The sequence below is a fragment of the Nerophis lumbriciformis genome, linkage group LG05 (genome assembly GCF_033978685.3).
Source record: "Nerophis lumbriciformis linkage group LG05, RoL_Nlum_v2.1, whole genome shotgun sequence".
NCBI lineage: Eukaryota > Metazoa > Chordata > Actinopteri > Syngnathiformes > Syngnathidae > Nerophis > Nerophis lumbriciformis.
The window spans coordinates 54847482-54861715 of record NC_084552.2 but is presented as its reverse complement, the minus strand read 5'-3'; the positions used below and the strand labels follow the sequence as shown (position 1 = coordinate 54861715).

Genomic DNA, 14234 nt, shown 5'->3' with positions numbered 1-14234 from the left:
GGGAACATATTCTAAGTAACAAAGACTTAATTTAGAGTTATTTGGACACTAGGGGAACATATTCTAAGTAATAAAGACTTAATTTAGAGTTATTTGGACACTAGGGGAACATATTCTAAGTAACAAAGACTTAATTTAGAGTTATTTGGTTAGGGTTAGGGTCAGGGTTAGAGGGTTAGGGTTATAATAAGGCCATGCCGAATAAGGCATTAATAAGTACTTAATAATGACTAGTTAAGAGCCAATATGTTACTAATTTGCATGTTAATAAGCAACTAATTAATGGTGAATATGTTCCCCATACTAAAGTGTTACCATGTTTTTTTACTGGTGCACAAAATTAACCGTGCATGAACATCACCTTGTTCAAACAACAAAACCAACACAGTGCATAAACTCACAACAAATTACACACCTGCAAATCAGTCTGACTTCTGCTGTTGCCGTATCCGTAATACGCCGATAGGGAGAAGTTTTTATTTACACGATGAGTCGGGTGTGTCTTGACCTCCGCCGAACCCCTGAGGCCAACTCACCGAACCTCTAAGGTTCGATCGAACCCAGGTTCTAAACCATTGGCATAGGCGCCGATCTACGTTTCTGCCAGTGGGTGCTCGGTGTGTGTGTGTATTAAAAAAAAAAAAAGATGTTAAGTGAAGTTAATATCCCTGTGTGGCTTTATTATTTTGTAAAACTCGCCACAAAATTAACTAATCAAATCAACTTTATTTATAAAGCACATTTAAAATTGACCACAGGGGTAGCCAAAGTGCTGTACAATAGGCAGGTTAAAAGATAACACAAGAAAAACGAGCAAACACAACACAAACAGAGCACCATTAAAAAAAAAAAACAAATAAAACATAGAAACAGGTTCACAGCAGGTGCATTATGGGACGCCATAGCAGGATGGAGATCACTGAGTGTTAAAGGCCATGGAATAAAAGTGTGTTAAATCAACTACAACAACATTGATATTTTGAAATTATTTTAAAGATTGAAAGTTGCCATCAGTTCCACGTGGGTGCTCAGCATTGTTTGTGGGTGCTCGGGCCCCGAAGCAACCACGGAAACGGCACCTATGGGTGCATGTGTGTGTAAATGTGCACACGTGTCAAAGTGTATGACTGTAAAGTGTACGTGTGTTGATGTGAAAAAGTGTTAAAGTGTACCTACACCTGTGTACCTAGGTCTGGGGTCGGCAACCCGCGGTTCTAGAGCTGCATGCGGCTCTTTAGCGCCGCCCTAGTGGCTCCCTGGAGCTTTTTCAAAAATGTATGAAAAATGGAAAAAGATGAGGGGAAAAAAATATATATTTTTTGTTTTAATATGGTTTCTGTAGGAGGACAAATATGACACAAACCTCCGTAATTGTTATAAAGCACACTGTTTATATTAAACATGCTTCACTGATTCAAATATTTGACGAGCGCCGTTTTGTCCTGCTAATTTTGACGGTCCTTGAACTCACCGTAGTTTGTTTACATCAGGGGTGCTCACACTTTTTCTGCAGGCGAGCTACTTTTCAATTGATCAAGTCGTGGGGATCTACCTCATTCATATATATAATTTATATTTACTTATTTATGAAATATATGTTTTTGTTAACAAGTTAAAGGTGTTTAATGATAATGCAAGCATGTTTAACACATATAGTTAATATTGTTAATACATTAAAGGTGTTTAATGATAATACAAGTATGTTTAATACATATAGTTATTATTGTTAACAAGTTAAAGGTGTTTAAAGATAATGCAAGCATGTTTAACACATATAGTTAATATTGTTAACAAGTTAAAGGTGGTTAAAAATAATACAAGCATGTTTAACACAAATAGTTAATATTGTTAACAACTTAAAGGTGGTTAAAGATAAAACAAGTATGTTTAACACATATAGTTAATATTGTTAACAACTTAAAAGGTGGTTAAAGATAATACAAGCATGTTTAACACATATAGATTATTTTCTTTCATGAAGACAAGAATATAAGTTGGTGTATTACCTGATTCTGATGACTTGCATTGATTGGAATCAGACAGTGGTGATGATAACGTCCGCATTTTTGAATGGAGGAGAAAAAAAGTCCTCCTTTCTGTCCAATACCACATGAAAGTGGTTGGTTTTTGGCATCTTATTTGTCCAGCTTCCGTACTCCTTTCTATACACTTTACAAGAAATACATTGTCGGCAAACTCCGTAGCTTGCTAGCTTGTGCACGCCAGCTTTCTGAGACTCTTATTTTGGTAGCGCAGGCAGGATGAAGCAGAGCTTTTATTGTGCAACTGTGCAGTCGGTCTTTGGAGTTTTGACGACAGGTACGGCGCCAGAGTCTGTTGAAATAAAGTGTTTCTCGCCTTCCAGTCGGTAATTTTCATCTCAGAAGACCCTCGGGTGCCGTGAATGTCAATCAAGTGACGAAAGTGACGTCATAGTGAAGATTTATGATCGCTCATTTTTAGGACTATTTTTTTAATGCCTGGCTGGTGATCGACTGACACACCCTCCGAGATCGACCGGTAGATCGCGATCGACGTAATGAGCACCCCTGGTTTACATGTATAACTTTCTCCGACTTTCCAGGACGTGTTTTATGCCACTTCTTTTTCTGTCTCATTTTGTCCACCAAACTTTTAACTCTGTGCATGAATGCACAAAGGTGAGTTTTGTTGATGTTATTGACTTGTGTGAAGGGCTAATCGGGCATATTTGGTCACTGCATGAATCGATGCTAACATGTTATTTAGGCTAGCTATATGTACATATTGCATCATTATGCCTCATTTGTAGCTATATTTGAGGTCATTTAGTTTCCTTTAAGTCCTCTTAATTCAATTTATATCTCATGACACACTATCTGTATGTAATATGGCTTTGAATTTTTTGCGGCTCCAGACAGATTTGTTTTGTATTTGTGGTCCTTCAACATTTTGGGTTGCCGACCCTTGACCTAGGTGAATGTGTGTTAAACCGTGTGTGTATGTGTGTGTAAGGCCAAGGTTAAAATGTAGTGGAAGACGTCATCGTCACGGCAACGGTGTTGTTCTTGTTGTAACTACAGGATCTCAGTGTAAGCCATCTCTGTTGTCAGACGCGGTCACGGCCGCCATCTTGACAGGCCCTCGGACGTCCTTCCATCATCTGTTGGCGTGACGTGATGCTAATAATTGCTCGCTTAAAGTCGCATGGCAGTCTTCAAGGGCGACTCGGCCGCGCTCTTTACCCCGCATGCTACGGCGCCTAAAAATAGCGTCGGACGTCGAGGGGGCGCACGCGTTATATAAGCAGCCTTTATGAATGGGGGGCGCCGCAGCTGCCGCTCGCATCGGCGTCCTCGCCGGGGCGCGTGGGAACGAGTTGGCATTTTGCACGCGTCACAACACTCCGAACCTGCATCCTCTGGGGGTCAAAGGTCACAAACGGTGACCCCCCCCCCGGCGCGGAAGGGCGGGCGCTTACAAGGTGACTGACAGCGTGTCATGTGACCTTCACGTGCCGCAAGTGTGTGTGACACAGTCGCCATGGCAACACAGGAATATTCCCCGCCGCTGGTCTCGGATCAGTCCGTGGACTCTCTCACTGTGGCGCCAAAAGTGAGTCTGCAATGCGTCGTATCGCCCCCCCCTCTCCCCTCCACCTAGCCCCTCCCTCCTCCACGCGACAATATGTTTCCAATGAGCGTGCACGGACTCGCGCTCCGCTGCCGGATTTTGTGACGGTCCCGATCCAGAAAGACCACCGAGACGAGGAACGAGGGGAGATTGCGCTGCGGGCTCCGTGCGCGTGACGGCCAGCATGTTTGTCAGCCGCCGGTTGGCGGGACTCGGCCCGGTCGTGCGCGCGTCCAGCGGGCTTGTGCGAGCGGGAAAACAACACCTTGACGACGCGGAGCACGAGCACGAGTGAATACTGATTTCCCCCCCCCCACCGCGCGTGCACGTTCGAGTGACAGCAAAGGACGCATTGAGATGTCCGCCTCCTGCAGGTGATGATGAAGATGATGATAATGATGATGATGGACTAGGAGCCCGCCGCTCTGACCTGCACTTCCTGTCCTGCACCCTCCCCTCTCCCCACCCCCCCACCCCCCTCCCGCCCCACGCCCCCCTCCACAAGCATGACGGTGGTGTCCACGGACAACGTGGACGAGAGCGCCACTCTGCCGGGTCACCCTCAGGACGACGAGTGCGACGTGCACGAGTGCTGCGAGCGCGTGGTCATCAACGTGTCGGGTCTTCGCTTCGAGACGCAACTCAAGACGTTGGCGCATTTCCCTGACACGCTCCTGGGGAACCCTAAAAAGAGGATGCGCTACTTCGACCCGCTGCGGAACGAGTACTTCTTCAACCGCAACCGGCCCAGCTTTGACGCCATCTTGTACTACTACCAGTCCGGGGGTCGGCTGAGGCGACCCGTCAACGTCCCGCTGGACATGTTTTCCGAGGAGATCAAGTTCTACGAACTCGGGGCCGAGGCCATGGAGAAGTTCCGCGAGGACGAGGGTTTCATCCGCGAGGAGGAGCGCCCGCTGCCCGATAAAGAATTCCAGCGGCAGGTGTGGCTCCTCTTCGAGCACCCGGAGAGTTCTGGCCCGGCCCGGGGCATCGCCATCGTGTCGGTGATGGTCATCCTCATCTCCATCGTCATCTTCTGCTTGGAGACGCTGCCCGAGCTCAAGGAGGACGTGGGCGAGCGGCGGCGGGCGGCGGGGAACTCAACTGGTAGCCACAGAAGCTACGTGCTAACGGACCCGTTCTTCATGGTGGAGACGCTCTGCATCATCTGGTTCTCCTTCGAGCTCCTCGTGCGCTTCTTCGCCTGCCCCAGCAAGATGGCCTTTTTCCGGAACATGATGAACTCCATCGACGTGGTGGCCATCATCCCGTACTTCATCACGCTCGGAACCGAGCTGGCCGACGACCCGGACGACAAGGAGGGGAAAGGGGGCGGCGGTGGTGGCGGCGGCGGCGGCGGCGAGCAGGCCACGTCGCTCGCCATCCTCCGCGTTATCCGCCTGGTGCGCGTCTTCCGCATCTTCAAGCTGTCCCGCCACTCCAAGGGTCTGCAGATCCTGGGTCAGACCCTCAAGGCCAGCATGCGCGAACTGGGCCTGCTCATCTTCTTCCTCTTCATCGGCGTCATCCTTTTCTCCAGCGCCGTCTACTTCGCCGAGGCCGAGGAGCCCGAGTCGCACTTCTCCAGCATCCCGGACGCTTTCTGGTGGGCTGTGGTCTCCATGACGACGGTGGGCTACGGCGACATGTACCCGGTGACCATCGGCGGCAAGATCGTGGGCTCGCTGTGCGCCATCGCCGGCGTGCTGACCATTGCTCTGCCCGTGCCCGTCATCGTGTCCAACTTCAACTACTTCTACCACCGCGAGACTGACGGCGAGGAGCAGGCCCAGCTGCTCCACGTCAGCCAACAGAACCTGGCGCCGGACGACGTCTCCTCGCTGCTCAGCAAGTCCGAGTACGTGGACAACAGCATCGACAACCTGCGCGAGGCTAACCTTCGCGGCGCCAACTGCACGCCGCCAACCCGCAACTGTGTGTACGGTGCCAAGCTGCTGACGGACGTGTGAGGCTGTTGTCACGGTAACAGCACCTTTGATTACGGACGCTAGCATCAAAGTGTTAGCCTCATTAGCATGTCGCTGATTGCTTGTTTAGTCCTACTTTTAGACTTCCTTAAATAAAAACTCTTTGTGGACATTTGGAGGAGGCAGGGTTAGTGCTTGTCGTCATGGCAACGCACGTGTAGACCCCTCTTCTCCAGCATGCGGCCTCATCTTCATCGCTGTCTGCGTGCGCGCATGTCAGAGGTTGCTTAAGGATGGCGGCTTTTGTCCTTCTCTGACGTTTAGTGCCTTCAAATCGTCTCACCAAGTGCCTTCGCGCCGCTCGCAGACGTACACGGACGCGCTGACACCACCCAGGTGACTGCATCATGCGACGTTGATGACATGTGACAGCCTCATCATCTTTCTTCTCATGGTGATGTCGTCTTTTCACGTAAACAGGAAGTGATGAAACGCGTTGACCTCCAGGGCCGCGGCGCCTTACACGCAGAACATGCGCGTGCGTGGGTTTTGCGCAAGGGGGGCCACGTTCGCAAAGTGGGCGCATAGAGCGCCAAGTCGCCCCGAGGCATTGACAGCACGCAGCCTCTGACCAATCAGCGGCCGGCAGTAGAATGCAGGCCAAAAGGTGATATGAAAGAGCATTGTTCCATTGTTGAAAGACACTGTTCATTTCATTTCGTCCTAATAATAAAGCTTGGAAATCTACAGATTATTTTGCGGTGCATTCATTTTGTAAGGGTGGAGGACCTCCAAATTAAATTAAACTTAAAATTTGGCCCCGGTGACCCCACATGACTCTTTGGCACGGGTCAAGGTGGGTTTAAACTAGAGATGTCTGTTAATGGCTTTTTTGCCGATATCTAATATTCCGATATTGTCCAACTCTTTATTATCGATTCTGATATCAACCGATACCGATATATACAGTCGTGGAATTAACACATGATGATGCCTAATTTTGTTGTGATGCCCCGCTGGATGCATTAAACAATGTAACAAGGTTTTCCAAAATAAATCAACTCAAGTTATGGAAGAAAATGCCAACATGGCACTGCCATATTTATTATTGAAGTCACAAAGTGCATTATTTTTTTTAACATGCCTCAAAACAGCAGCTTGGAATTTGGGACATGCTCTCCCTGAGAGAGGGGGTGGGGGGGTAGGAGATAGCGCGAGGTGTATATTGTAGCGTCCCGGAAGAGTTAGTGCTGCAAGGGATTCTGGGTATTTGTTCTGTTGTGTTACGGTGTGGAAGTTCTCCCGAAATGTGTTTGTCATTCTTGTTTGATGTGGGTTCACAGTGTGGCGCATATTTGTAACAGTGTTAAAGTCGTTTATACGGCCACACTCAGTGTGACCTGTATGGCTGTTGACCAAGTATGCGTTGCATTCACTTGTGTGTGTGAAAAGCCGTAGGTATTATGTGATTGGGCCGGCACGCAAAGGCAGTGCCTTTAAGGTTTATTGGCGCTCTGTAGATTAGATTAGATTAGATTTATTGGTCCCCTTGGGGAAATTCATTGTCACTGCTGTACATTTAAACACTAGACATTACACATCACAAAAAAAAATAACAAAAAGACATCATACATGACTAACACACATTTACAGGCTTGTCAGACAGGTCGGCCGGGCCTGCTGTTAAGGGCGGCTATAGCTGCAGGGATCAGGCTTTTCCTACGTCCGTGTACACAGCGGCGTTTTAAAAAGTCATAAATTTTACTTTTTGAAACCGATACCAATAATTTCCGATATTACATTTTAAAGCATTTATCGGCTATAATATCGGCAGTCCGATATTATCGGACATCTGTAGATTAAACTGAACCAGCGAACCATGGCGATGATGTCCCAGAAAGGGTTCTACAATAATTTACCAAAGTTCTTCACTTAACGACACTTTGAAAGAGCTTTTTATTTATTTGTTTTTTTACTTTTTGCTGTTCCAAGACGGACGCCACGATCGGCAGATGTAGGGAAATTAGTGAACCAGACAGGACGTGCCGACCCACAGTGACCCCCGCCGGTCACGTCAACGTCAGCTGGTCATGTGACACCACCTCTGGATCAAATATTCATGCGCACGCCGGCTGCTGGAACCAGCAGCTGACCTCATCTTGATGGAGACCCAACATGCTAACAGCATTAGCCACATATTAGTAAACATTGGGGCACGTGCTGGTTGTGCAGGGAATCAACTGATGTTAGTCTCTACTCTTTGACATTGTGCACTGCAGGGGGCGTGTCTTCATGCTCGCCAAAAGACGAAATGAACACGTGACGTCTCGCTCTGCCACACTACATGTGCCTGACTCATGAATCACCATCTTCGAAGTCACGTGACCACAGAAATTGTCTGTTTAAAATGTGACCTTTGACCCCCCCCCCCCCAGCAATATTTCTATAGATGTTGACGACATTGATCGGCGTGGCTGTATTGGTAGAGCGGCCATGCCAGCAACTTGAGAGTTCCAGGTTCGATCCCTGCTTCCACCATCCTAGTCACTGCAGATGTGTCCTTGGGCAAAACATTTTACCCACACTGGTTTGAATGTAGCTTAAAGATGTAGATAATGACTTTCGCTATGTAAAGCGCTTTGAGTCTCTACAGAAAAGCTCTATATAAAAATGGTTCACTTCACAATTATTGACTGGTATTGATCCAGTTGATTCCATTGTTACCCACATGGGGGCAGTAGAAAAGCTTAGCAGCCAGCACAGCAGCTACTAAACACTGCTCTCCTATGGACACTTTCTCAGCCACTGTAAAATTATTTATCACTTGCCCATCCATCCATCCATTTCCTAGCGCTTGTCTCTTTTGGGGTCACTGGAGCCTATCCCAGCTGCACATGGGTGGAAGGCGGGGTACACCCTGGACAAGCAAGATTTTAAATTGTATTCCTAGAAATTTCCCGAGTTTTAAGAGCGATTTTTTTTTTAGTTATTGACTGAACAGCATACTCTTAATTTTAGCAGAAATAATTATATTTGCCTGTTCCATCCATCCATCCATTTCCTACCGCTTGTCCCTTTCGGGGTCGCGGGGGCTGCTGGAGTCTATCTCAACTGCATTCGGGCGGTAGGCGGGGTACACCCTGGACAAGTCGCCACCTCATCGCAGGGCCAACACAGATAGACAATATTCACACTCATGTTCGCACACTAGGGCCAATTGTAGTTTAAAAATGTTAAAATTGAGAATATAACTGTTCAAATCAGACATTTTGGTTTTCACCACAGAGAAAGTATTGTCTTAACGATTTTGTAACATCTTACTTTAAGAATTGACAATTAATACTTATTTCTAGCTTGATGTCCTGCTAATTTCTAGACATCTTTATCTAGTATGCCTTCCCAAGTAAAATTAACTAGCTGCATGGACGGATATTACACTAGTTTTTAGTACCGTATTTTTCGGACTATAAGTCGCAGTTTTTTTCAGTTTGGCCGGGCTCCAGTGCGACTTATGTTTGTATCCTTTATTATGCATTTTGGGCAGGTGCGACTTATACTCCGAAAAATATGGTGCTTTTGCCTAAAATCTAGTATTTTGTTAGTTCTTTTTTGCAGTGCACATAGGTGCTAAAGTTCACAAAACAAGTTAGACTGAGGAACAACTGTCTTTAGACTTAAAAAAATAATATATATATATATATAATCTTTGTGTTATAGTGCAACCATTTATACAGCAGTTGAAAACAAAAAAAAACCCTTTATATCAGATTTTCTTGTCTTTAAAAATGGATACCCCTCAGGCTTAAACTTTCACATTGTTCCATCCACTTTTATGGTGTGCATTTACAGTTGGAGGCTTCCCTGTCAGCCACTTGTTTCTAATGACTATTCAAAACAAAACAAGTATGTTTCATTCCACAAGATAACTTTATTTGGGCCACACGTTTAGAAGAAGGTGTTTGGTCTCTTGGTGGTGAAGCGCGGCTTGTGCTGGCGGCGCAGGACCCGGTGAGGCAGTGGGAATTTGATCTTAGAATCCTGCGGGAGGAAAACAGCTCCAGGTTAATCGGAAATAAAGTGAAACGTGTCGACGAGTGGAAGGCGAGGCTCACATGGAACTGCTTGATGGCCGGTCTGCGACACTTGTTGGCAGCAATGACCTGCACTTTCATGATCTGGATGGAGTGGGCGCGAGCACGATGGCGAGCTCCCATATCCCGATCTGCAAGGAGACAATTTTTTTTTAGACATTGGACACACTACACAGCCCTCACAAATGTCAAAGGTCACTCACAGCACTGTGTGACAGCTCCAGAGGTGGTGAGGTCACGGTACTCTCTGTACATGTTGTGAGTGCCACTACGAGAGTCGTAACGCAGCCAGATGCCAAAGTTCTTCACCTTCAGAGGGGTCTTCTCGTGGACCTGGACACAAGCTGTGTTAACTGATGGTCGTTTAGGGCAATCGGCGCGTCACACGACAGCAAAAACTGAAAATCTAAGTAAGATTAAATACCTCAAATAACGGTGATATTTGCTTATTTTCTGTCTGATAAGATAATTCTTCTCACTAAGCAGATTTTATGTTAGAGTGTTTTACTTGTTTTAAGGGTTTTGGTCCTAAATTATCTCAGTAAGATATTACAGCTTGTAGCTGAGATTTTATGACCTATAGAGTAAAACATGCTTGAAACTAGAATATCAACTGTTGCAAAGCTGTGTCAACACTCACAGGTATAAAACTACTTTTTTAAAGTAATATTTTCTTATTTCAAGCATGAAAAAAAAAATCATGACTTTGACACAATTTTGTCTCATTATTAAAAACGGATGGACTTTGCGGTTTTATTTTCAATGAAACAATAGAAAATACGTACTTATAAAGTAGTACAGTTGGCGCAGTACAGTAAACTGCTGACAGTTAATTTTTAAACATTTAACATGTGACATTTCTAACATTTTTTAACAGAAATAGTTCATGCACATTCAGATGAATTCTTCAGAATTACAATTCAAAATTTTTTGGGCCGGGGGCCGGGCTGTATATATGCACACTAATTGACTGAAAGAGCACGCACTTGGCGCGATGATGTCATGTTATCGATGGAAAAATGCATTTTTGGACAATATGATTTGCCTGAGCGGCTAGGAGACCTCGAGTGTAACAAGCCTTGTTGCTTATCCATTAAGAACAATAAATTTGTTTTTAGTATAAGTTTTCTGGTTTCAAGAAATGTAATGCCAAGCGCATATCATTATGTCAAGATAATGGCACTAGCATTTACTTAATTTAAGAATATTTTTCAACATATTGAGCAAAAAGGTCTCTTTTTTTCTACCAAGAAAAGTGCTCATGTTATTAGTGACAATATACTTATTTTAACACAATGGCCTAGTGGTTAGTGTGTCCGCCCTGATATCGGTAGGTTGTGGGTTCAAACCCCGGCCGAGTCATACCAAAGACTATAAAAATGGGACCCATTACCTCCCTGCTTGGCACTCAGCATCAAGGGTTGGAATTGGGGGTTAAATCACCACAATGATTCCCGGGCGCGGCACCGCTGCTGCCCACTGCTCCCTTCACCTCCCAGGGGGTGATCAAGGGGATGGGTCAAATGCAGAGGACACATTTTACCACACCTAGTGTGTGTGACAATCATTGGTACTTTAACTTTAACTTATGGTATTTTTGGGTTCATTGAAGTTAGCTAATTTTACTTGTTTTGAAAAGTCTTGACAAGCCAAATTTTCTTGTTCTACTGGCAGATAATTTTGCTTAGTTCAAATAAAATACCCTTATTTTTTGTAAAAATGTTTCTTGTTTTTGAACACTGACTTTTTGCAGTGCACTTACCAGTCCACAGTAAACAGTCTCGCCTGACGCCTTCTTCATCTTCCTCAATTGGGACACAAAGTACCAGAAACGAGACTTGGCCACCACATGGTTGGGGGCAAAGATCCTCATGCGGTACAGAGGGGGGGACGGGTTCTTGGCAGAGGGCAGCAGACGCCCGATGACCTTGTACTCTCTGAGCTTTACACACAAAGAAGACAAGTTAACACAGGTATTGTGAACATCCTGGAAATGGTAGCTTTCATGTACTGCAGGTGAAATACATAGTTCCAGATACAAACGATGTTAATCCTTGAATTCACTTTCAAAGGCACTGCAGCATCAGAGAAAGGCGACAAGGATCAAATTTGCTTTCTGCACACCAGAATAAAAATCACATCACTGGCATCATGTGACTTTTGGGTTGGTGTGCAAACAAAACCATTTAAAAAACGTTACACCTGATGTGACTACATACAGGTAAAAGCCAGTAAATTAGAATATTTTGAAAAACTTGATTTATTTCAGTAATTGCATTCAAAAGGTGTAACTTGTACATTATATTTATTCATTGCACACAGACTGATGCATTCAAATGTTTATTTCATTTAATTTTGATGATTTGAAGTGGCAACAAATGAAAATCCAAAATTCCGTGTGTCACAAAATTAGAATATTACTTAAGGCTAATACAAAAAAGGGATTTTTAGAAATGTTGGCCAACTGATAAGTATGAAAATGAAAAATATAAGCATGTACAATACTCAATACTTGGTTGGAGCTCCTTTTGCCTCAATTACTGCGTTAATGCGGCGTGGCATGGAGTCGATGAGTTTCTGGCACTGCTCAGGTGTTATGAGAGCCCAGGTTGCTCTGATAGTGGCCTTCAACTCTTCTGCGTTTTTGGGTCTGGCATTCTGCATCTTCCTTTTCACAATACCCCACAGATTTTCTATGGGGCTAAGGTCAGGGGAGTTGGCGGGCCAATTTAGAACAGAAATACCATGGTCCGTAAACCAGGCACGGGTAGATTTTGCGCTGTGTGCAGGCGCCAAGTCCTGTTGGAACTTGAAATCTCCATCTCCATAGAGCAGGTCAGCAGCAGGAAGCATGAAGTGCTCTAAAACTTGCTGGTAGACGGCTGCGTTGACCCTGGATCTCAGGAAACAGAGTGGACCGACACCAGCAGATGACATGGCACCCCAAACCATCACCCAACCATGCAAATTTTGCATTTCCTTTGGAAATCGAGGTCCCAGAGTCTGGAGGAAGACAGGAGAGGCACAGGATCCACGTTGCCTGAAGTCTAGTGTAACGTTTCCACCATCAGTGATGGTTTGGGGTGCCATGTCATCTGCTGGTGTCGGTCCACTCTGTTTCCTGAGATCCAGGGTCAACGTAGCCGTCTACCAGCAAGTTTTAGAGCACTTCATGCTTCCTGCTGCTGACCTGCTCTATGGAGATGGAGATTTCAAGTTCCAACAGGACTTGGCGCCTGCACACAGCGCAAAATCTACCCGTGCCTGGTTTACGGACCATGGTATTTCTGTTCTAAATTGGCCCGCCAACTCCCCTGACCTTAGCCCCATAGAAAATCTGTGGGGTATTGTGAAAAGGAAGATGCAGAATGCCAGACCCAAAAACGCAGAAGAGTTGAAGGCCACTATCAGAGCAACCTGGGCTCTCATAACACCTGAGCAGTGCCAGAAACTCATCGACTCCATGCCACGCCGCATTAACACAGTAATTGAGGCAAAAGGAGCTCCAACCAAGTATTGAGTATTGCACATGCTCATATTTTTCATTTTCATACTTTTCAGTTGGCCAACATTTCTAAAAATCCCTTTTTTGTATTAGCCTTAAGTAATATTCTAATTTTGTGACACACGGAATTTTGGATTTTCATTTGTTGCCACTTCAAATCATCAAAATTAAATGAAATAAACATTTGAATGCATCAGTCTGTGTGCAATGAATAAATATAATGTACAAGTTACACCTTTTGAATGCAATTACTGAAATAAATCAAGTTTTTCAAAATATTCTAATTTACTGGCTTTTACCTGTATATGAACACGAGGGCTCGTCCAGGTGCAAAACTTACGTTAAACGCCTACTTATTTACTTCCATTAAACAGAAACATTCCACTGTAACCGTTAGCATTAGCATGCGTTAGCATTCCGTTAAGTCGGCGTTTAAAGTGGGCTAAATTTACATCACGAAACCAAACAAAGTTTTCTGCAAATAAAATAAGAGCAGTAACTAGTTCCGTCCAGTTACACTAAAGTCCTCTTTTACGCCGTCGTCGTCGTCCACATGGTGTCGCGGCCGCCATGTTGGAAGCAAATCGACACCGGAGCAAAAAACGTGCAATCGATCGACAAAGGACGAAACTTTTACACATATCAAAGCAACAATGGGAAGCCTTTGTCGTTATAAGTCAATATCTACACGCGGGATTTTCGTCCCGTCCGTTTTTGAAGGTGAATTTATCATTTTTACGTACAGTGCCGGACGCCTTCATGGTGCCTTTCGCCCAGCCACAGTAAAAGAGGAAGTCTTAGGGCGGAGACTGCACACGTCAAATGGTCGACAGGAGGACGGACTTCCGGCCAAATTCCGCCAACAAAAATGAAGCAAAGCATGCAAACATTTTTTAAATAATAACTAAATAAATACGATTTAATTGAATACAATTAAATACAATGTCGTAAAATTGTGTAATAATTAAATTTAAAACAAAAGTATGGTATTTTTTTTATTTAATTTTTTAAACAATGTATTTCTTAAAACACTACGTCTACCTGTGAGTAATTTTCGTACAATTATAAGCGCTATAAAATGACTCAAGTACGTAA

The 14234-nt window shown here is 44.8% G+C and overlaps 2 protein-coding genes and 1 non-coding gene across 3 annotated transcripts; 1 reads left to right on the top strand and 2 right to left on the bottom strand.

Annotated features, from left to right (window-relative positions):
* The first annotated feature begins 3644 nt into the window (after nucleotides 1-3644).
* Nucleotides 3645-6511, top strand: kcna1b (potassium voltage-gated channel, shaker-related subfamily, member 1b). The gene has a single exon (XM_061959715.1). It carries the CDS (start codon nucleotides 4119-4121, stop codon nucleotides 5583-5585), a length of 1467 nt encoding a protein of 488 aa, XP_061815699.1. The 5' UTR covers nucleotides 3645-4118; the 3' UTR covers nucleotides 5586-6511.
* A 2940-nt stretch (nucleotides 6512-9451) lies between these two features.
* Nucleotides 9452-14000, bottom strand: rpl18a (ribosomal protein L18a). Its single transcript, XM_061959714.1, has 5 exons — nucleotides 13883-14000; nucleotides 11397-11576; nucleotides 9838-9967; nucleotides 9656-9765; nucleotides 9452-9581 (listed from the first exon to the last, which is right to left on the bottom strand). The coding sequence occupies exons 1-5, from the start codon at nucleotides 13898-13900 to the stop codon at nucleotides 9489-9491; spliced, it is 531 nt and encodes a 176-aa protein (XP_061815698.1). The 5' UTR covers nucleotides 13901-14000; the 3' UTR covers nucleotides 9452-9488.
* On the bottom strand, nucleotides 11677-11811 carry LOC133607025 (small nucleolar RNA SNORA68). The gene has a single exon (XR_009815357.1). It is a non-coding gene; the product is annotated as a small nucleolar RNA SNORA68 (small nucleolar RNA).
* Nucleotides 14001-14234: the final 234 nt, after the last annotated feature.

What these genes read in the sequence shown, in the direction of transcription:
- kcna1b (XM_061959715.1), top strand. Translation starts at nt 4,119, where the DNA reads ATGACGGTGGTGTCCACGGACAACGTGGACGAGAGCGCCACTCTGCCG.
- rpl18a (XM_061959714.1), bottom strand. An exon ending in AGACTGTTTACTGTGGACTG is followed by an intron (nt 9,968 to 11,396) that starts GTAAGTGCACTG and finishes GCTTGTGTCCAG; the next exon opens with GTCCACGAGAAGACCCCTCT. An exon ending in CGGCCATCAAGCAGTTCCAT is followed by an intron (nt 9,582 to 9,655) that starts GTGAGCCTCGCC and finishes TTCCTCCCGCAG; the next exon opens with GATTCTAAGATCAAATTCCC.